Here is a 22,253-nt window from a genome sequence, read left to right as displayed (position 1 = left end):
ATCAGATCTTGCCCTTGCAATTTCTCCAAAGATATCTTTGCTGTCCCTATCTCTTGTCTCAGGTAATGAATGTGTGTCTCTATTATTTTGTAGCTTTCTGTTGTATCTTCGCACTTTGTTCCGATTTGGATTAAATTCTACAATTCTGTGACATCATCACGCATTGTTGTATTTTGTCCCACACACGCCACCGTAGAGAGAACCCGGGATCCAACAGGAAGAAGAAGAGCCAGATTTTTTTCCTAAATTTAACCACAAAATAATTCTTCCTTAACAAACACCTCACACACACACACACACACACACACACACAAGATAGAATGTTTGGTAAGATAAAGTAACACTCTTCTTCCACTGCCAAGAGGGTAAACATGCACACAGTCTAATCTAAGGAGAGACACCATGTTAACCAGCAGGAAGACGGTTTTCTCCAACACTATTAGGCCTGCAGCCATTTTCAACTTGGACATCAGAGCAAAAAGAAAAAGGGAAGAGAATTAAGGGTGGAGTGGAAGGAAAGACGGTGGGAAATAAGATGTGAAAGGTTAATGTTTTGACTAGCTTTATTCTGTTTTTAAACACACATGTTTTCTTCCAAGGGATAAAAAAGTCAGTTATATATAAACATCAGTACAGATCCGTATGGATGGTTATCACAGCCATCACTGATCATGAAGTACTTTTCTTTAAAGCTTTTAAAATAGTTTCTCATTGGCTTATTCTGGCAAATTTTTATTTATCTGACTTCCATGATAACACACTGATGTTAATAAAGTAAGGAAACTGCTTCTGTTAAGCACTGTAATTCTGATAAACCCAGTCTACAATAAAGAGTCCATCAGGGATTCATCCTAGGGCCAGTTTTATTTCTCTTTCATAATGACTAGATAAAGGTTTCTGACTTGGAAAAAATGCCTTTGATATGAGCAAAAAAGAAAAAAGAAAAGAAGAAAAATCTAATGAATCTGGTCTGAAAGTTTCATCATTTTATCGGAAACGCCAACTTCTGCATTGTAAACTGGTTCCACAGAAAGTCTCAGTATGTTTTGTGTTGAGTAGTGATGGGTCCAGCAACACCGACGCGCCGGCGCATGCATCAAGCCCATAGACCAACACCAGTGTCGGTGCGCGTATTGGTTTCAGCAAGTCACGTGACCAATACAGGAACTGCTTCGAAATGACACTGGATGCCAAACTGTGTTTATAAGGAAGCGAATCTGTCAAAAGCATTTGCCAAACAAATTCTTGATCTTTTACATTGTCATCTATGGAGCAGCTTCAGAGGAAATATTTCCGCAGTGTGGGACCATTTTGATCTTATATTGGAAAATACATCTGTTTTCATTTTTGTCGTTTCATCCGGTTCTTGTCAGTTTCTACTTAATCTATCTGAACCCAAATTCAGCTGAAACTGACTTTTAGTTTACTTTCATATTATGTTCTGCAGGTTAATTGTTGCATATATTTAACTAAACTGTCTTATTTAAATAAATCCACATTTTCAATGCTGAGGCATTATGAGGCCAGGAATGAGAATGAAGTCTCAGATACACCTAGATAAACTCAGATATGGAGCCATTGTACAAATTACTCAGTTGATTTTTATAAATTATTTCATATACAGTGAACCCTCGCTGTAACGCGGTTCACTTTTCACGGTATCACTGCTTTGCATATTTTTTTGTGCAGTTTTTTTCCCACAGTGTTCTTGTCCTAATTGACCATATGATTGGTAAAAAACAGTCTCCGCACTACCTGAGTGCCAAGAACGTTACGGTGTTTAATACAGATTGGCCACTCAGGAGATGGAAACTGAAACTTTCAATATCTGCTGGGAAAAAAAAAAAAAAAAAAAAAAAACTGTGGCCAGAGGCAGCAGAACCCGACTGGAGGCTCGTTTGATGAGATCCGTCGCTCTGACGTAGGTACAGCTGTGAATCTGGCGGGGCGGGTTGGAGGAGACGCTTTAATGACATGACTCCGGATCACATTAATGACCGATTGATGCACACGCACATCCGCTGACCTGAAAACAGGTTTTGTTCTTTGGTTTCAATGTAGAGTATTTATTTATGCTGTATAATAACTGTAAAAAATAAAAAATAAAGGTAACTACTTCACGGATTTCGCCTCACGGGTTATTTTTGGAACGCAACCCCTAATAAAAACAAGGGTTCGCTGTAAATGTAGTGTTTACTTAATTTTTTCTACAGCAGAAGTTTTGTCAAAAAAGCGTAACAGGCTTCATTTCAAAAGGTTGTAAAAAAATTTTTTAAATAAAAATGTGTGGGAAAAAAACATCCTCATTCCAAACACATTCACTTAAATTTTCACTTTATGGTAAATGTTCACATTCTTTATTGACTTTATATCAAATATATTTTAAATGTAACTGAAGATATGACATAATACAACATATAATATTCAATAAAATACAAAGACTTAAATCTTATTGTACTTGGTCATCAAATCACTACGTTGCCTGTAGGAATTTTTAATGTCCAGCAGGTGTCAGTATTGAGTGACACAGTATCGACACAGTATCAATACAGTGTTGCTATGAGTCGAAACGCCTCATGACGCCTCATTTACCCATCACTAGTGCTGAGGATGGTCAACCCAAATGCAGCAGTCTAAAGTCATCAGGTGGTGCTGATGATTTAATGCAAAAAATGAAGAACAAAAACTTACAAAATGTGAAAGTCCATGGAAACAGAAAAATCCAAAAACAAAGTCAAACTGGAAACACGGGGAGATCATGAGGAAACTACATAAAGACGAGGAAATTACCAAGGAGACGTGAGAAGAAAGAAGACAAGCTGGCAACTAGTGGTAGAGGCAGAGAGCCTTAAATATTGGGAGGCAGAGCGTGGGAACAATAAACCTGAATGATAAGCTAATAGGTTGCAGGTGAGAGTAGTTGGAGAATGTTTAAGTAGATTAAGGAGGGGGAGGGAGAGGAGCACAGGGAAGATTACACAATGGAGCAGGAAATAATTCTAACACTAAAGAAAAATAAACTATAGAGACAAAGACATAAGGAGAAACCATAAAAGAACTGAACAGAAACAAAACTGATCTAATAAGGACGAAGGAACATAGAATACTCTAGAATAACTAAAAAATACAAACAAAAACAAAATCCTACATTTTATAAACTTCATGCCAGTGAATTGTCTTTTTTATTAGCATATATGTGTAGCAACAGTATTCCTATCAGTTTTGATTAGAGTATGTTGGCAGAGCGAATAAATAAATCATACAAAAGCAATCAGTCTGAATGATTCAAATAACACTAGACAGTGCAGACTACTGCAGACAGCATTAATATTTGACTCATATTCTGCACATTTGCTTTGGAAGGAATGGACCATGTCCATGCTCATTCTTCACATTCACACATACATCTACAAATAAAGACAAATATGCAGAGACAGATTTTTATTGGTATAAAAGGTGAGTATTGACCTCAGTCACTAATCCAGTCTAGTTTAATCAGAAAAACCGGAAACCGTAGTAACCAAACAATATGAAAATGAGATCATTTCCTCTCATTCAAACAAACCTCAGTATGATCTGCTTTAGAGTCGGTGAAAGTTGTGTTTTCATCATATATGCTATACATACCTGCCCTCTGGAGACGCTAGTGACAGCCCAACACAAAAGAGAAGGAATTATGAATACAGCTGATGACAAGATACAATGGAGAGGAGAGAAAGTGAGAATTGAAAGTCCCAGTGTGGATCAAACACTGTTGACTGGAGAACAAAACAGACGATTTCCTCTGTGAGTCCATATTTTTCAAACCTTCAATATTTACACTGAAAAACACATGTCACATTTATGTCAATCAGAGTGAAAATAAAAAAAGTGTATCCAACACTGAGTAACACAAGTCAGCATCAACTTCACTCTCTATGTGTGTATGACTAAGCCTCGTCTAATCATCATCTGCTGGGGATCAGAAACCCAGGAATGTCTTCAAGCTGAATCAACGGAAAACATGCCCTGATGGCCTCATGCCCACAAACTTTTCAATGCCGTGGACTCATCCAACCAAAGAGATGCTTAACAATCTTCTGCGGTTTTGCTCTGTCAAATGGAATACCTCAACATAGCAACCGTCTTAAAGCAACCTTTCAGAGTCTTCTTCATGATGGGAAAGGAAACGAGAGCCGACACCAGCCACAGATCAGATTATAGCAGAGTGAAGCAAAAACTGCCTGAGTACTCCCAGTTCAAGCCAGAAAGCAACGCTATGCTTGTTCAACCACGAAAGAAAGAAAGGATGAACGTTATAAAGAAAGAATGAAGGAAAGAAAGAAAGAAAAACAAAGTCCAGTTGCTTCCAACATATGAAACAGAAGGATCCTTACCTAGGACGCCCAGGCGGTAGTTGACTGTAATAACGATGACGTTCCCATAGCTGGCTAGGATGCTGCCGTCAAACATATTTCCAGTTCCTTCCATGTAAGAACCCCCGTGGATAAAAACCATCACCGGCTTGGGGCTTCCACTCTCCCTAATATCTGGAGGAAGAAGAGGAGGTGGAACAGGCAGAAGGACTGATTAGATGACAGATTGAAGGTGACAGACAGTGATGAAATTTTAATTCTCTAGTACACTTTGGCTACCTCTTAGTTTGTTTTCCAGAATTGTCCTGGCACACTGGCTTTTTAATATGGAGACCTTGTTAGCTTCAGGCATCAAATTGATTTTTTTTCTTTTTCCATTCAAAGGATTGGTCTGTGTTGACTGGTAAATGGGGGTTTATTTTGTGAACCATTTTAAATTTCCCATACTCTCTGTGTTAATGAAACAGAATACTTAAAGCAATGAGTCTTAATTATACTCCAGGAAACCAGCTGTCAACAGGAAGGAGTGGCAATCTGACCTGTCATATCAAGCTGGTGCATAAACTGAGCAATTAATCTGCAGAAAAATCTGCTAGTAAATACTACGATAGGTTTGGCCTTTTCTAAAAAAAAATAAAATAAATCTTTCAGGTCATTGAGATGTAAATTTGCCATCAGGTATTTGCTTTATTTATCTGTTCAGCTATAGAGAAATATTTGCCTTTATGTTACAGTTCTGAAACACGCAAGCTCTTGATAGCACCAGAGGCAAACAGGATTAATTAGAAGTTAAATAAGACACCTTTCTGTTAAAATAAATCAAAGATTTTGCTAATATGGCAAAACATAAGTCTGGAAGTTTATTTAGAGTTAAATCATTTCTATAATGCTCTGTTAGACATTTGTCATAAAATAAAGATGGTATTAAACTAAAAGAAAGAAATTGTGGCTCCATCTGAGTAGAGTGTTTGTTCACAAGACACTAAAAACAAAAAAAAGTGTAGTCCTTGAACTGCATTGAAGTAGTTACCCTCTCATTTTCCTTATCACAGAATTAAAACTAAATCTTCTCTCAAGAAATAAATAAATTAATAATTAAGAACCCAACCCAAAGGAAATGGTTATAGAAAGGCATAATTTGTTAACCGCAGCACAATAATAGTTATGTACAGTCATGGTAAAAAAGAAAGTATGCTGTTTAGGGTATAAATTGTCTGTCATACTGTATGTTCTAAAAATATTCACATCCAAATACAAATGTAGAAAACTACGCTTGTTATAAACAAAGATATAAAATCAGATGAAGCCATTAGGGAAGTTTAGGGCTAACCACAGTACCGCAGACGTGTGGAAAATATGCAAATCTCTACCATACAAGTATTTGTTTGCATGAAAACAACATGATCTATTTGTCATGACTGAATTTCAACTTTAAACAGTTGGCAGGTCAACAATGACAGCAGGATTCTTTCACAGGTGAAGCTGTGAAAGAATCATGTGCAGTTCAAGCAGGTTGGATGTGTCGTTTACAAGAAGCTTACAGGATGTGTATGGCTACCCCTATGTGCCGCTTGTATGTATGATGTATATTATATTGTTTGTGTCCTTATATATGACATTGTGGACAAACTGGACCATTCCTCCCAGGGTTCTGTTTGAGTGTCAGTGTTTTAGGTTTTAATAGTGAGCTAAATTAGAATAAGCTACCCTGTTTCCACTGAAATCATTTAAAACATATTTTATGACTTTTGCTTTTAAATTGTGTCTTTCTGAACTTTGATATAATTACATTGACTTGATGTGTATTAACATGCAGTAATTTTTAAAATTTTCGATTTGCACTTCAGTCTTTTTGCTAACTTTGAACATTTTTAGAACACATAGCTTCTCCTGGATTAATTGATCCAAGTAGATTTGAAAGAGTTCATATATTTGGCTGTTTTGTAAACTTTCAGTTGAATGAAGTTCATTATCTGTGTTGAAGTTTTGATTATCAGCTATTAAGAATTGTTCAAGTAGTTGGATGTTTCTAGTCACTTTGAAGTGGGTGATGATGCAGCAGTTCCTTTTACTCTCCTTGTGCTTCATTTCAAACAAGAAACATGCTGGAACAAAATTAAACACTAAACATGCTAATTATGGTGTCAAAACTACATTTGTTTTTGAGCGTCGTAGTCTGTAAAGGGCAGATATAATTTAGCTAATCTGCTAACACCTTGTTGGTGTAGTGCTTTAGTTTTAGTACTAAGTACTAATACTAATACTAATTAGTACTAAGCTTAAATAAACACTAGCAGAACTAGTGTTTATTAGTAGTGCTTTAAGCTTAGTGCTAACTAACCTTTTAGTAAGTGGAGCCCAGAACTACAGTTTATATTTATTGTTAATTTTTAACTGTACTTGTTTAAAAGACTTGTTGCACCTCACTAAACACATTCATATTCATTAAATGAGAAGATGCTGTTGATGAGGCTCATGTGGAAGATTAGAAGTATATTTTAAACATCTTTAATTAGTTATTAACCTTAATTTTTAAGATCATATTTCTGTAATAAAATGCTTCTTAAAGGCTGCAATGTAATATTCTTATCTTAAAATGTTGTGTTTTCATGAAATCATCATAATTAACAAAAATAAAAGGTTGAAAACATATTCCTCTGCTTACTGAATTTATGTAATGAGTTACTGAAATAAATACATTTTCCAGTACTAGTCTAATTTGCTGAATATGTCTTTGATTTGTTGATAGATTTTGTTTTTTACTTCTTAAACAAAATAAAACATTTTGCATTTATTACAATGGCTTGTTCTACAAAGTAAGCAAAGTGATGAAGTGAAACGCCAGCAGACGTGTGACTATGTACAGCTGAGACTAGCTTCTGAAGGTTAAAGGTTTTTTAATTGAGTACAGAATGAAAGGAAACCAATATACTGCTAGTTATTGAGTCATCCTAAATTTTACAACTTTCAGTTTCTAACAGACACAAATCATCAAGAAGATTAAAAGCAAAAGTGTTTGTAATGGGAAGTTGGAATCCCTGACAAGACTCTGACATAAACCAAGTTGCAAGCAGAAAGGATTACATGATTTGTGGAGATCCAACAACATTCTGAAAAAGTGATGTTCAAAACATGGAGTCACTTTCATCTTCTGCTGCCCAGAAATGAGCGACTCATCTTGCTTTCTGACTTTCTTCATTGGTGCATGCCGCAACATACTTTGTTTATGCTGCTGATGTGTTATCACTGAGGAACTTTGGGCTAGAAGGAGATCAGTGAGTCCATAGGGAATTAAAAATTAACCATTCAAGAAAAACTGTTACCAAAGTGAAAATAAAAAGGATTTTCAGTTCAGGAAAGTTTTCCTACACAGTGTGATTAAAGTGTCCACACTGAACATGGAAGGAAAATTGTGGAAAGGAGCACATTTGGCTTCTTTAATGTGCCATTAAGGTGATTCAACAGCTATAGAGCTGATTGATACCAAGGGTGTTTAATTCTATGAAATATTTATTCAAGCAAAGCAGCAGAGCATCAGAAATGTCCTTTCTCCAAGCATGGTGGAGACTGCACCATAAAAAAATTCAGTAACACTTTATTTGAAAGGGTGTCCATAAGACTGACATGACACTGTCATAAACATGGCATAACACCTGTCATGAACATGAAGAAGTCTTTATGAATGTTTATGACAGTGTCATGTCAGTCTTATGGACACCCCTTCAAATAAAGTGTTACCAAAAATTCTTTGTACAGTGACTTTTTTGTGACATCGATTAAAAATATGCCATATGGACATATTTGGATTCTGCATTGTGAAATGCACAGTGTTTATATTTTACAAGTCAACTGGGGTAAGGATTTACTAAGCATTGGCTTCTCCCTGCTCCTTTTGTTACATATTGTCGTATTTTTCTTTTTCAGTTTCTTTCTTTCTCTCTTCCATTGTTTTTTTTTCATGTTCTAAATAAATAAAGATTTAATTTAAAAGGGAAATGAGGGATGAACAGAGGATAAAAGGCTGACCGTGGCTAGTATTTTATTTGTCTTTTTTAACCTTTTCTATAAACATAGCTAACATCAATATCTGTAGTTTTTATCTTCTCTACAATCCAGCATCTTGTCATAGAACTCATCAAATTATTCCAAAAACTTGTAATAGAAAACGGTTAAGTGTTTGTACTCTATAAATAAAATACTGACAGTATTTGTGTGAGTCACCATGGCAATTTTCATGTCACTCATAGTGCTAATGTCATAATATTAATTAAAATCTATAGCTGGAGTATTGATGGTATAAGCTGGTAAGTGTAATTCCAATTTTATATATTGGTCACAATGAGCCTCAGTAATGAAATCGTGAAGCCCTGATGATGAAAGTGATGAGTGACAGTAATGAGGATGATAATAGCTGTTATGGTGGTGATGATAAGCATAATTAAAGCCATTATACAAATGAATTTAGTCAGAACAATGTTGACAGTGAAGATGGCAGCAAACAAGACACAGACACTGATGTTGATGTCAACAGCAGCAATGATTGTAACGATAACTACATTCAACTCTCGTCAATGGTGGTCACACATTAGGTTACTATAGTTACCTGTTATAGATGATGATTGTATAGACAATGATGAAGGAATGATGAGAAATTGTAGGACAACTTAATTAGGCCCATGATTTTGAGCTTTAAGCCAAAGCTGATGGTGATAATTATGCTGGTTTATAGAAGTCAAGATTACTATTCTGAGACTGGTGACTGTTGGTGCTGATGACAGAGATAACCATGGTAATAATGCTGAAGAACCAAACCAACAATGATATTTCAAGAATTGGTGCATGATTATCACATTCTGATGAAATATTGCTATTAATTACACTTTTAAAGCATTAAAAATCACTCTTTTAATCACTATAATCATGAAAATGATGATTTACACCCTTGCTATTTTCTTTTCTTTTTTCTTTTAAACTTTAAATTTCCTCTCCATCTTTCACAAAATCTGTGATTCCAATCAGAAATGTTGGAACACTCATGCCTTGTCAGTAAGACAATGGAGACATCTAAATAAAAAGATGGAAGATCTTGAGAACAGCTCGGTTTATTCTTTCTGCTAACCTAAATGTGAGATGAAAAACCTACTTGTTGCCTCTACGTGTTTATTATTTAGAGGCAATAAATAATAAACAAGGCAATAAATAATCCTAATAACATTAGGATTATTTCTGCATGCAGAGATTTGTTTTCTATCTACTGATAAAGAAATCAAGACAAATGTGGTATCTACAGTACATGTAGCTAACATCACATTGTGAATGTAATATTGAAATCTGACTTTCTGCTGAGATTTTATTAGTTGTTTGCATTATAGTTATAGATCACTATCAGATCAAGGTGATCTAGCACCAAAGTGACCCACAAGAACAGAAGAAAAAGGGATATCAAACACAGGATTCTGTCTTTATAAAAGCAAACATATATCCCATTTCTTATTAGGGGTGCAGCAATAAAATGGTTGGTTGATAAATGGGTTCACATACTTGCATGTGAAGCTGATCTTATCCAAAGGTCTGCCAATCAGATGTAGTCCTGTTGCTTTGCTGTGAGAGAGGACTCACTGACCTTCTGCATGTGAATGGTTAACAATAGTCACTCCACTGTTAGCAATTTGTAACAATGTTTAGCAACTTTTCAGACAAAAAAACAGTATTGGCCAAAATCTGAACTGGCAGGTCAGGCTTTTCAAAGATCAGTGATCAGCCAGATAAGCGGCATCGGTGCAACACTTCTGCCAGTTCTTGTGTACAACTGGACCCAACAGTTGTTCTGACTTGCATCCACTGTTCAAAAGAATTAATACTGTTGTCACAAGATGTTTATTTTGAAGGAGAGTCTAGGAACATGTTTGTGTAGCTTGGCTTGATGTACTTATGAAATGTTCTGCAGGTCTGTAGAGATGCATCTGAAACGGGCAACAGTGAACATGAGCGCATAATTAGAGCAGCAAACACAACATGAGCCACGCTGCTGTCACCCATTATTTAGTTGTGATGCTCCTGATTTCCACCTCTTCTTGTACAAAACACTGTGACGTAAACCATGGATAAAGTGTGACATCACCTTTCAATATGGTACCTATCTGATTTAGGACCACATATGGGAATGGCCTTTGACTGATTTCCAAACATTGTATCTCTTGGAATTTGAGTTTTTCTGTTTCTGTTTGTTTATTTTAGGTTTCTGTCTAGTGAGTCTCCATGTTGTTCCTGTCTTCCCCTTGATTGTTCCCAGGTGTGTCTCATTCCCTGATTACCCTCCCTGTGTATTTAAACCCACCTGTGTTCTTTGTTCCTTGTATATGTCCTTGTCTTAGTTGTAGCTCCAGTCAGTCCATTTATCTTATGTTTCTTGTTAGCCAGTGCTACCAATGTGAGGGCTTTACCGTCTGCTCAACTGTGCTGCCTGTGTTTGGAACCATTGTGGATAGCTCTTTCATTAAAATCAACTTTTTTTCAATCTCTCAACCTGGTCCTACGATGTCTCACTCACTGCACCTCAACCCCGAATCATGACAGAAGGACCCGACCAGACAAGGCGAGAATCATGGCATCAAATGACCAGGAAGAATGGATCCAACAGCAGTTGGAATTGGCACAGAGGGATCTCTACAAGGATGTGGAGTACCTGCCTTCTCCGCTGCTTCTGGAGGAAATGGGAATCGAATCGGACTATGATGGCGAAACAGGATCGCCCTTCTCTGGTAACCTCCCAGACAGCTTCCAAGGACTATTCTGTTAATCAACTCATAAACTTTTATGAAATGGACTCTGAAGAGAAATTCAATTTCCTATTCAAACAATTCAAGAGACTAATTTTTTTTGGAAATACTTCTCGAACTATACAACGAATTCATTCAGAAGAGACACTCCTCCACACACGCCGCTCCACCCTCTCTGCAGTCTCCGGGTCCAGCACCTACCACATCTTCCTCTGGGGCTGCAGCGTTTTCTCCGCTGATGCCTGAACCTGCTGCAGCGGCTGCGGACCCTGCACCTTTCATCGCTGCTGCTGATCCTGTGCCTACGTCGTCTTCCGAGACCCCCAGCGCTCCTTCCGAGACCCCCGGCTACCCTCCACAAGCCGCCGGCCGGCGCTCCGCAGCCTCTGCGGGGGCTCAGCCAGTCTCTGGGCCAGACGGTGCAGCTACCCTGCCATCCGCCTCATTGTGAGACGGAGGGGTCGGCCTCTTGCGCCGTTGCGGGCCGCCGGACCTGCCACGAGGGGTCGGTCTCCTGCGCCGTTGCCGGCCGCCGGACCTGTCACGAGGGGTCGGTCTCCTGCGCCATTGCCGGTCCACAGACTATTCCTGCCTTGGCCATACTATTTTGTTGTTGACTCCGCCGGACCTGCCACGAGGGGTCGGTCTCCTGCGCCGTTGCCGGCCGCCGGACCTGCCACGAGGGGTCGGTCTCCTGCGCCATTGCCGGTCCACAGACTATTCCTGCCTTGGCCATACTATTTTGTTGTTGACTGAGTTTTTGTGTTTTTTTTTCCCCCCATGGATTCTTTTCGGTTTCTGCATCTAGTGAGTCTCTGTGTTCTGTCTTCCCCTTGATTGTTCCCAGGTGTGTCTCATCCCTGATTACCCTCCCTGTGTATTTAAACCCACCTGTGTTCTGTGTTCTTTGTCTTAGTTGTAGTTCCAGTCAGTCCATTTATCTTATGTTTCTTGTTAACCAGTGTGAGAGCTTTACTGTGCTGCCTGTGTTTTGGAACCGTTGTGGATGGCTTTTTCATCAAAATCAACTTGTTTTTAATCTCTCAACCTTGTCCTCTCTCTCACCGCACCTCAACACCGAATAATGATTAAAAATTTTAAAAAATCCCAGGTATGGGATGTATTTGCCTACTGTATGTAGCCTCCATTCATTTTGTTTACAAAAAACCTAGGGAGGTAAATGGTGAACCTGGCTTTGTGTCGTTTTATGATTGGTATAATTCATAAGGCCGTGAGATTCCCTTCTTTCCATCATGGACTCCATTCTCAAACTACAAGGTAAAATTGCCAATTAAAAGATTTAAAAGCATAGAAAATGCCACATTAATTTCACATTTCCTATTCACCTTGTTCAGAGCATAAAGGTTTGAGAAGCAATTACATATTCTAGTATGTGCATGGAGTATGCAAATAATGCTGTTCATTTTAAAGTGAATATTTTCACATCTCTTCTGCAAGAAACCTTACATGCTCCAGACAAGTGGCCAGACAGCATCATGGGTTACAGAAATAAGGTGGGTATTAAAACTTAATTGATCCCACCCATATGAAAATTTAGTCATTTTTCATGTCTTGGATTTTAATCAAAACAACGCTTCTGGTTTTTTGTAAGTTTCCTTTAAATATGTTGAACTTTTTATTGGGTATGGATGACCTAAACAGTCCTCCTGCTCTGTTTGGATATGAGCTCTCAAGTACTGCTTGAAAAAAATGAGTCTGCCTCAGAGATACTGTACATCCAGCATGGCTGTTCTAACGGCCTCCCCTCGTTCTGCTCTGAAGGTCAGTGGTAATGAGGTGAGGTTAAAGGAAAACTGCAGCGGCTTTGTGTGGGAATTTGATGGATTTACCTGGATTTACAAAGTGAAAGAAGTTCCAGTGTCAACAGAACACAATATACTTTAAGATTCCAGCTGTAAGATGTTCATTTTTTTTTCTTCACTATATGCTTCCTGGCATGCTTTGATTGGCTGTCAGAGAACCAAAAACAATCCTCTAAAGCCTCTTCATTCTCAAAACCTTTCAATTAATCTTCATTCAGCTAGTGGAGGGTTTCATCATCTTTCGTAGCATGACTTAATGATGTATTTAAAGTGATTACCAGAACCACTGCTAATCACGTAAATATTGATTACTTATTGTAATACTACAATCGTTTGCTCTTGGTCTGGTTTTGAATTGAATTTTCCTTTTTATATCTACTTTTTCACTGAGTCTTACTTTTGGATTAAGCTAACTAGGAATAAGTGAGCAAACAAATCAGTGTCGTTCAAACCTGGATTGTTTTAGGGTGAGCTAAAAAAAACAGGAAAATGTGTGAAAATGAGACACATTTTGGAGCGCTTCAACTATTTAGACATTCCTGAAATAAGTCTGGGTGAGAGAGAGACAGAGACCGAGCTGTCTGAGAATAGCTAGTCTGCATTTTTCTTTCTCAGGTATGAGGATATGATCAAAGAGATTCAGGAGCTTTAGATTTCTCAAAGCAAAGCCTGAGAGATGCCCGCAGGCTGCGGCAACAACTTTAGTATCCTCTTCATCTGCTCATGTTGAAGACTTATCAAACCAACAAGACTAACAAGCAGTAGGTTTTTTTTCTTCCTTTCTATGATCCTGTCTTCTGGCTGTGGCTGAGGTTCCCAATAACTAATGAATCTGTACTGTAACGTTACATATTGAAGCTGCAACTGACCTGTTTCACAGTTTGGATAACATGGACTCCTGATCTCAATCTGAAAAATTGGGACAGAAATTAGAAGAATTTGGTATTTATACTCCTGGACCATGAAAAGGTTATAAGTGGTGCTTCAAAAGAAGGAACAAGAGCAACAAGCTAAGCGTAAAAATGTTAAAGAAATGCATTTGGACTCAAACAGCTGATCAAAGTCTTAAGGCTGTTAGCCTTAAAATTCAGAGCATAAATCTGGCTTTCATTACGTTTTCTGCCAGGCATTCACAATCATAAGCCCCAGAGGGCTAGTGCGGTGTTCTGCCTTTGAACATGCCAGCACTGCTGAGCTGCACATCCAACTACACGCTATTGCTGCAGAGTTTGGACGCAAGGACGCAGTCATTTTAAATCTCTTAAAATATCATGAGATTCATGGGATAAATAACTCAAGTGGTAGACTCAAAGCAATTTTACCTGCACAGAGCCAGGGGATCCGGTGGGCTTTCATGAACGGACTGGCAGATACTCAGCCTAAATTAAGGCTCTAACTGATGCATACTGCAGATACAGTGTCTGTGAGAGAAGAGCAGAGGCCACATTTCCTTCAACACTAAAAACATTCCCCTATTTAAATTTTGGGGATGGATGGAGAGAGAAGCTTGGAAAAACAGCCATGAGATCCAGAACATGGATGCTCCTCGTTAAGGATGCTCCCTCCAATAAGTGGAGGGATTTCCTGCAAGTCTGAAGGGAGATATCCATCAAGCATAATGAAACTAATTTTAAACAGAAACAATGGTGGTTATCTTCATAAGTTCATTTTGACGTTCATTTTGGGTTTTATTAGCCAGAATTTGAAACTTTAAACTGTGCCAGTTAACATGTTTTCAGTAAAATGCCTTCTGCTGTTGTTTTGTCTCTTGCTCCTCTTTGGCCTCTGTGCATTTTGAAGCTCCACTTAAAGAATGGTTCTGATTTTCAGAAAGCAGGGAAAACATGGACTCTTTTAAAGGTTTGATGGAGTGTATTTATTCTATTGAAATTCAACAAATGCTTATCGGTTCTTTGTGAACTAGTTTGGTATTAATTTCTTTGTATGGTACAATTATGTAAAATGATAACTTTTTATGAAGGGAGGCTCTATAGAACAATAAGACAATGGAGACAAATGAATCTGACCAGATATTTTGATCACATCCTGTATCAGTTGAGAAGGCCAATACTTAAACTCAAACCAAATGGACTTTACCAATTACAGTGACTATTAGTGACCTATAACTACTCTATTAATGTGGTTGATAAGTATAATTCACCTAACCCATAATCAGAAGTGAAGTACACATTTGGGTGAACTGTGCTCAAGAATCAAGAAAAGGTCTGTTTTCTGTTTAAGCTCTGAGCATTGTAGTCTCCTGGAGGACTGAGAAGCTTTTCCACTGTTACAATCAACATGAGGGTCCTTACTGGAAAGTAAACAATGTCTGTAATCAATGCTGTATGGTTAAAAGTGATGCTGATTTAAAGGACTGGAACAAGCCTTTGCATTAGCCATGATGGAACATTTTGGTTTGGAGTCATTTCTAGATGACAGAAACTTTTGGTCTCACCTGGTTTGATCTTAGCATGTCTGATGTAATCTGAGCTCAGTTTCTTCATCTAAAGCTGATCAAAAGTTTCTGATGATATTGTGCTTTTGAGAAGTTGTTTTATAATAAGGCATGTGATTTAAATCAGCTAAATCTGTCAGCTTTCCAGGCCTGGACCTGATGACCACTGGTTTAGCTTCAGGTCTCGGTTGGTCTTGCATCAGCTACTTGCAAATCTTGGCCTTTCAAAATACGATACCCATAAAAGATGAATATGAGGTATGATGGGGTTTATGAGCTGCATGAGCTCTTGTGAATTCTACAGATCATGACATCTATATTTCTAACTACTTCAGCATTATACAGTGAAAATCTTGAGCTTGGGGCAAATCTCCAGCTTTTAGAGACTTTCTCGGTTACATCTCTATTCTTAACACAAAAAGGATTACACACACCAGCTTCACAGAGTCTACAGAGGGAAATGCAAGATTTACTGGTCAGGAGGGGCGGTGAGGTCAGGGGATGTTCTCTGACTGCGCTACAAGGCAACATTGGGTCAAAGGTTAAGAGTATTCAGACATTATGTGTAGAGGGAAATGGGTGGAGGGCTTGGGAGCTGATCAGAGAGAACCTGACAGACTTTGGTTCTGTGTGTTTTCTCAGCCATATTTTCCTCTATGTTAAACTGGATTACTTTTCCTTGCATGCATCCTTTATCAAGATAATACTTGAGGCTTGTTGGGATTTTACTGCATAAGTCTGTGTGGTTATCACTAATCTCGTTTGTGTGTGTGTGTGTGTGTGTGTGTGTGTGTGTGTGTGTGTGTGTGTGTGTGTGTGTGTGTGCGTGCGTGTGTGTGTGTGTGTGTGTAGGTGTGTGTGTGGATGTGTGCGTGCGTCTGTGTGTGTGAAAGGGTTCAGGAGACTTAGTATGTATGCTAGTTCCCAGAAAAACAGCATGGTGGCACAGATCAAAAGGATCTGGATCGTTGTGAGTCTTATTTGGGTGAAACTTCTGTTTGCCTCGTGATATTATACAGTAGAGGTGCCTTATTAAGACCTTCTGTCTGTCATTAAAGCTGCACTGCAGCAGTCTTCAGGGGATATGACACTCTCCTCTGATTTTATCAAGGACATTTTTTTTTCTGATGTGATTTTACAACAGACTTACTATCTGCAGCAATCAAGCAAAACATCCCCTGTTCTTTTGTATTGAGAATATGAAGTTTAAGCACAGTCAGAGTTCTACTCTCAATTTAAATACCAAGAAGATAACTGCTAAAGCCTTAAATTCATATTGTCTTTGTCATAATTTATAGAAGGTGTTGATGTTGCACTCAGCGCCTTTACAGCATTAACAGCTTGGATGAAATCTAAATGCATTTCAGATGCAATTGAAAATGATATACAGAGCAGCTATTTCACTACACCAGTTTATACCTGGAAACATTACATTAGCTTGACTGAATCATATAATGAATGCATGAACTCACCAAAGACTAAAGCATTGCATGTGTTCCAGCGATATATACAGCTGAAACCAGATGTTTACATACACCAACAAAAAAAGTCACATTAAACATTTTTTTCTGACTGACTGAAGTTAGTTTACTAGAGTTCTGGCCCACTCCTTCAGACTGAACTGGTTGGCATAACTCAGCCAGGTCTGTATGCCACCTTGCTACCCGTCTCCCTTCTGAGCAGTGTGATGGCTGGACATTCCCATCAGGTCTGTATTTGCATGTAATTGAGCAGATGAACGCATCGCCTTCATTTATCGATAAATTGTTCCCAGGATGAACCCGACTGCAGCAGCTCCATGATTTTCTTCCTGATATCCTGGATGAATTCTGCTGAATTTCCCATCAGAAAACAGTGAGTTCCAGGTGAGGCCTTAAAATCCATCCACAGGTTAGACTACAATTAACTTACATGGATCAGTTAACCTATCAGAAGTTTCCAAAGCCATGACATGATCATCTAATCTTTCCACCATTGTTTAAAGAGACAGTAATTATCACATATGTAAACCCCTTATTTTGAAGACATTAATAAATAAATATCTGACATATTTATCTCATTATTGTGGAATTTAGCAAATATAAATTGTTTTGCTAATTCTAGCTGACCTAACCAGGAGAAGCTTGGTTTCATATAACTTCAGATTGACACGGGGAAAAAAGGTGTGTGTGCGTGTGTGTGGGGATGCGTGGGTGTGTGTGTGTCTTTTTATTTCATGTATGTAAACTTCCAGTTTCAACAATAGTTCTGCACATGTCCTGATGCTGTGTTGGCATTTGAGGTTGTTTTAATCTGAGATTGCTTTTTCAGGTTGGAAATTAGAATGGGAAAGGAAGCCTTTGATGAGACTGTGGCACAAAGGGAGTCAGAAATCCTTTAAAAACATTGTAGCATGGAGAGAAATGGAGGAATATATTTGTGTGAGTTGGTGGTCAAAGTGATTTGCTTCACCTTCAGTAAATACTGCAGCTTCTCCTCTTTAACTTTTGCACACATGGTACACAGGAAATCTATTAGAGGGTTCAAAATGTTATTATTTTTTATTAGATTTTATTTTAAGATTTTTCAGTTTTTCCTCTTCATTTGCATTTTATTATATTAGGTGGTAATGTTTCATGTTTTTTTAATTTTTGTTGTTAAGGATTACATCATTTTAAAATCAGGAAGTTTATAAATGCAACTGGATTGATGCTATAATTATCCAGCACTTAAAATTGTATAGAAACATTTTATTTGATGCCTGAAACATGAACAAGTCTAAGTGTTAGTAAATTAGCCAGTGGCTGAGTTCCCTCAACACAACCATGTTTAGGCAAATTAAAGGAAAAAACATGCAAAAATGTGGCAACAGTTGGCTGAAGGGTTAATAGATTCTATATCTGCTGGTGGGATGCAACATAGAGAAACAAAGAAAATGTAAAGGAAACAGCAAATCCAAGCAGAGAATTTATGTTACAGTATTAACATCAAAGAATGGTGGGACACATGTAAACTTCAAGACATCAAGCTGAAAAGGACAAAACACATTCAGCCCAAAAAGAGTTTACGAGTAAAGAGCAAAAAGAAAATGTCCATTACTTTCAAAAAAAGGACAAGAAATGTAAGAAAATCAAAGAAGATAAAAATTGGAGGAGAAAGGGTAAGTCTGGTTTCCCTTGTCATGCAAATCAGATTGGCATTTGGGGGAAAAAATACCTTCATCTTCCGTGCGGTCACTATCACTTAAATCATCAGTGTGTTTCTTTGTAAGGGGACCTATAGGACCAAGAAGGAGAAAATGGAGGAAAACAAGGTCATCAAGAACACACACAACCTTTAAAAGATGCTCTCAAAAGATAAGAAAGGTTCTCAGTGAATATAGTCTTTTATCACTTCTTTAAAGAAAAATTCTCACTCCGACTGCAGAAACGTCACCTCATTGTCAGTTTCACATGTTTATAGTCGGAATTTGGTGCAGAAAAGTTTGCTTTAAGATAGTTACAGAGCAAAAAAAGAGGGAATTTAAAAAAGAAGCAAAAAAAAATTTGTTCTTTGGTAAAAATGAAGAATTAACTGACGATGAACCCAGGGGATCAAAAGACATTAGGCACTGTAAAACAGTGCATATATTAGCATATATTCGACATTTCTGAGGTATTATCGTAACAATTAAAATGAGCTGCATAGCTGCAAAAGAAACAGACAGTAAAAAGAAGCAGCATCTTTAAGAGCATAACACGCTACAGAAGCACATGACCAGCTCCACCTCTTGTACATTCAGAGTCCATCTTGTGTTAAATGATACACAAGCATACACTGTAAACAAAAAACAAACAGAAAACAATTAAAAGCAATTTCTTGTTCACATTAACTTTCAATTTCATAGTTTGTTTTATTCCTTTCTCATTAAATGCTGATTAATAGATTAGAAAAATAACGAATGTAGGAAAAATTAATAATATATTTATATGTGCCCTGTTTGACCTTTGATAAATCCAAAATAACAAAGGAAAGAAAAAACTTAAAAAGATAATTTACTTTTTTGTGATGAAAGTAAGCTGGTTGCTTAGATGTCTGGGATCCATGTCATGTTACGTATACCAAGATTGTTAGGTTAGCTTAGCTTAGCTTAGCTAGGTTAGCACTAAAAATGGGAAAACGCTACAGGAACAAGTAATTACAAATCCACATGTGTTTCACAGAAGTCTTCAGCTATTATGACTTTACTGTCTAATGCCTATGAACACCATGCCAATAGTGTTATCACCATGCTAATAGTGTTCATATATACTATTTGTAAATTAAGCATTTTTACTTGAATTTATCTAAATCTTGTCTGAGTAGTCCATGAACATCTAGACTAAAGTTGGACTTCTGCTGGTCAAAAAGTGAAAGTTTTATAGAGGTCTATGTTAAGTTTGCAATAACTTTTTTTAGGCACATACTGATATGCAATGTGATAAGGGTCTCCCACAGAACAGGAAGAACAAATAAATAGTGGCAGATGTGTGGATTGAACTTTAGAGGACAAGCCTCATATTTGTGTCATGTATGTCAGTTAAGGTTGGAAAATAACTGCAGTCATGAACTAGATTCCAGCACAATATTCAAGAGGTGCCTTGTTCTAACTGTAGCATCTCTGTAACTCATTAGTGAGTTACTACAAAGGGAAACAGACAGCATTACAATTGTATGACTATCTGGGGGAGTTTTTTTTTTTTTTTAAATGTTCAACTCCCTTCCACATGATTCTAAGATTGTGTCGTCTTGTTCCAATACAGTGTCTAAAGGCATGATGCAGAATAAGTGTGCTGGATTTTCTATCTTTTTATCTGTCTAAAGCGTCATTTCCTAACTTTTAGAGAGCAAGACTTTTTGATGTCAATCCATCCATCCATTTTTTTTACACCGTTGTCCCTTAGTGGGGTCGGAAGGGTTGCTGGTTCCTCTCCAGCTAACGTTCCGGGCGAGAAGAGGGGTCACCCTAGACAGATCGGCAGTCTGTCGCAGGGCAACTTTGTTGTTGCACTTTTTGATGTCATAACCACAAATTTAAAGCTGAAAAGAATGTGAAAGTAACTCTGAAATGCAAAGAAAGTATATGGCGCTGCTTTTATCTGATGTACTACTATGTCACTTGGCTAAATGTAATGTTTCAATTGACTGTGCATTCTAAGACTGTATTTCTATGTTTTTGTGATGTAAAGCACTTCGAAATGCCTTGTTTCTCAAATGTACTTTGCAAATAAAATTTGATTGATTGATTGATTATAGTTGTGCTCTTTCACTTCATTTACATATCCTGCATAAAAAACTGAAAACTTGCAAGCAATAAAAATGTGTTTCTGTTGAGCCACAAAGCCTAAACAGGCTTATTTACTGTAAGAACAAACTAAATTTATCCACTTTTCAATTTTTAAATTATGGCTGTGGCATCAAAATCTGGTTCAGTATTTATGACTGTTTTTGAGCTAAAAATCAAGAGAAAAATATTACATTTTATAGCATTTTCTATATATCTGTGTTGTACTGGTACACAAGTGTTAAACTCAAGACAGAAAGACTTAAAAAGAAGAGTCACCTTGTTCTAAATAAAACTGTCCTCAAAAGTTATTGCGAGAAATATAAGTACCAATTTGTTATTGTTATCGTCATCGGTATCGGAATCTATATGGGTATCTGTATTGGTATCTTTATTGGTATCGGTATTGGCGAGTGCATAAACTGAAGTACTTGTACTTGGTCTGAAAGAAAGTAAATTCAAGATGACAGTTTTAACCAGTCAAATCAAATCAGTTTTGATTTGTATTGTGTAAAATTACATCAATGTAGAAATATGTCACAATAAATATTATTTAATCATGAGAAGTCCAAATCAAGTTCAGAGAAAGCTATAATCTTTTAACAGTTCATTAGTTGAGTTTAGGTGATTTTATCAATACATTCTGCCACAACTGGCTCTTGCTTAGATGTCTGGGATCCATGTCATGTTACATATACCACTCATGATCTTAATGTGGCCCAAAATGAGAATGAGTTGACGCTTCTGTAGTAATAACAGGATTTATGTCTTATTTTTTCCATGTGCTATCTTTGGCATGTCAGGAGTGAACCTGACATGTCAGGGAAGATTTGCTGTATAAAAAGAAGATCTAAGGATGCATCCTAAATGGGTGATTGAATTCAGACTGCTTCCAGCATCAAAGTAGACGAGCCACACTGATGTAATAACAACCTGTGTATGCATGGCTTTCAAAAATTTGGATTATATCTGTGTCTCAAAATAAAATTCATGTTTATCTAAGTATTGCCTTGAAATTGTTGAACATGATTCCTAATTTCTAGCAAAAAGTTTTACACATTAATGCAGAGGCAGTAATGCTATGTTTATGGATCATTATATAAAATGCAGCTTATTATTTATTTGTGAAAGAAACTGATAGTAATTTTACAGTAATGAGAGCAAAACTTAAACACATGGAATTTTATGGACTTCTATAGTATTCACTCTTCAATGAGATGCTTGTTATGTCACAATCCTGAAATGGATTTCTTCCCTCGCAATGTATTTTACATTTTAAAATACATTGCGAACTAACAGAGATGTAAGTTCTCTCTTAAAGTCAGCTAAATGTTCACTAGCTGAACGCTGTACTTTAAGACAAAGCACAGCCCAGTTGTTTCACCAATAATTTTGATATTCTTTAGATGTACTTTTTAAACCAAGAAATGGGAAGGCGACATTTAATTTTGACTGTGAAATTCCAGCTGTATCTCATTGGGTATTGATGACCATTATTGATTTTTTGCCACTTTTTGGAGATGATTATTAAACATTTAAACTTTACTTATATTCAATGCT

At 37.2% G+C, this 22,253-nt stretch overlaps 1 protein-coding gene across 4 annotated transcripts in view; it reads right to left on the bottom strand.

Annotated features, from left to right (window-relative positions):
- Nucleotides 1-22,253, bottom strand: part of nlgn1 (neuroligin 1) — a 378,835-nt gene that overhangs the window by 201,447 nt on the left and 155,135 nt on the right. For 2 of the 4 annotated variants that reach the window (XM_017304370.1, XM_008407822.2), the window contains 2 exons: nt 18,608-18,667; nt 4,377-4,529 (listed from right to left, as the gene is read on the bottom strand). In XM_017304370.1, coding sequence (XP_017159859.1) covers nt 4,377-4,529; nt 18,608-18,667 — 213 coding nt within the window. The remainder of the gene's footprint in view (nt 1-4,376; nt 4,530-18,607; nt 18,668-22,253) is intronic. The other 2 variants (XM_008407824.2, XM_008407825.2) reach the window with 1 other exon arrangement.

Source organism: Poecilia reticulata, linkage group LG4 (genome assembly GCF_000633615.1).
Source record: "Poecilia reticulata strain Guanapo linkage group LG4, Guppy_female_1.0+MT, whole genome shotgun sequence".
In the NCBI taxonomy this organism is placed as follows: Eukaryota; Metazoa; Chordata; class Actinopteri; order Cyprinodontiformes; family Poeciliidae; genus Poecilia; species Poecilia reticulata.
This window is presented reverse-complemented; position numbering and strand designations above follow the sequence as displayed.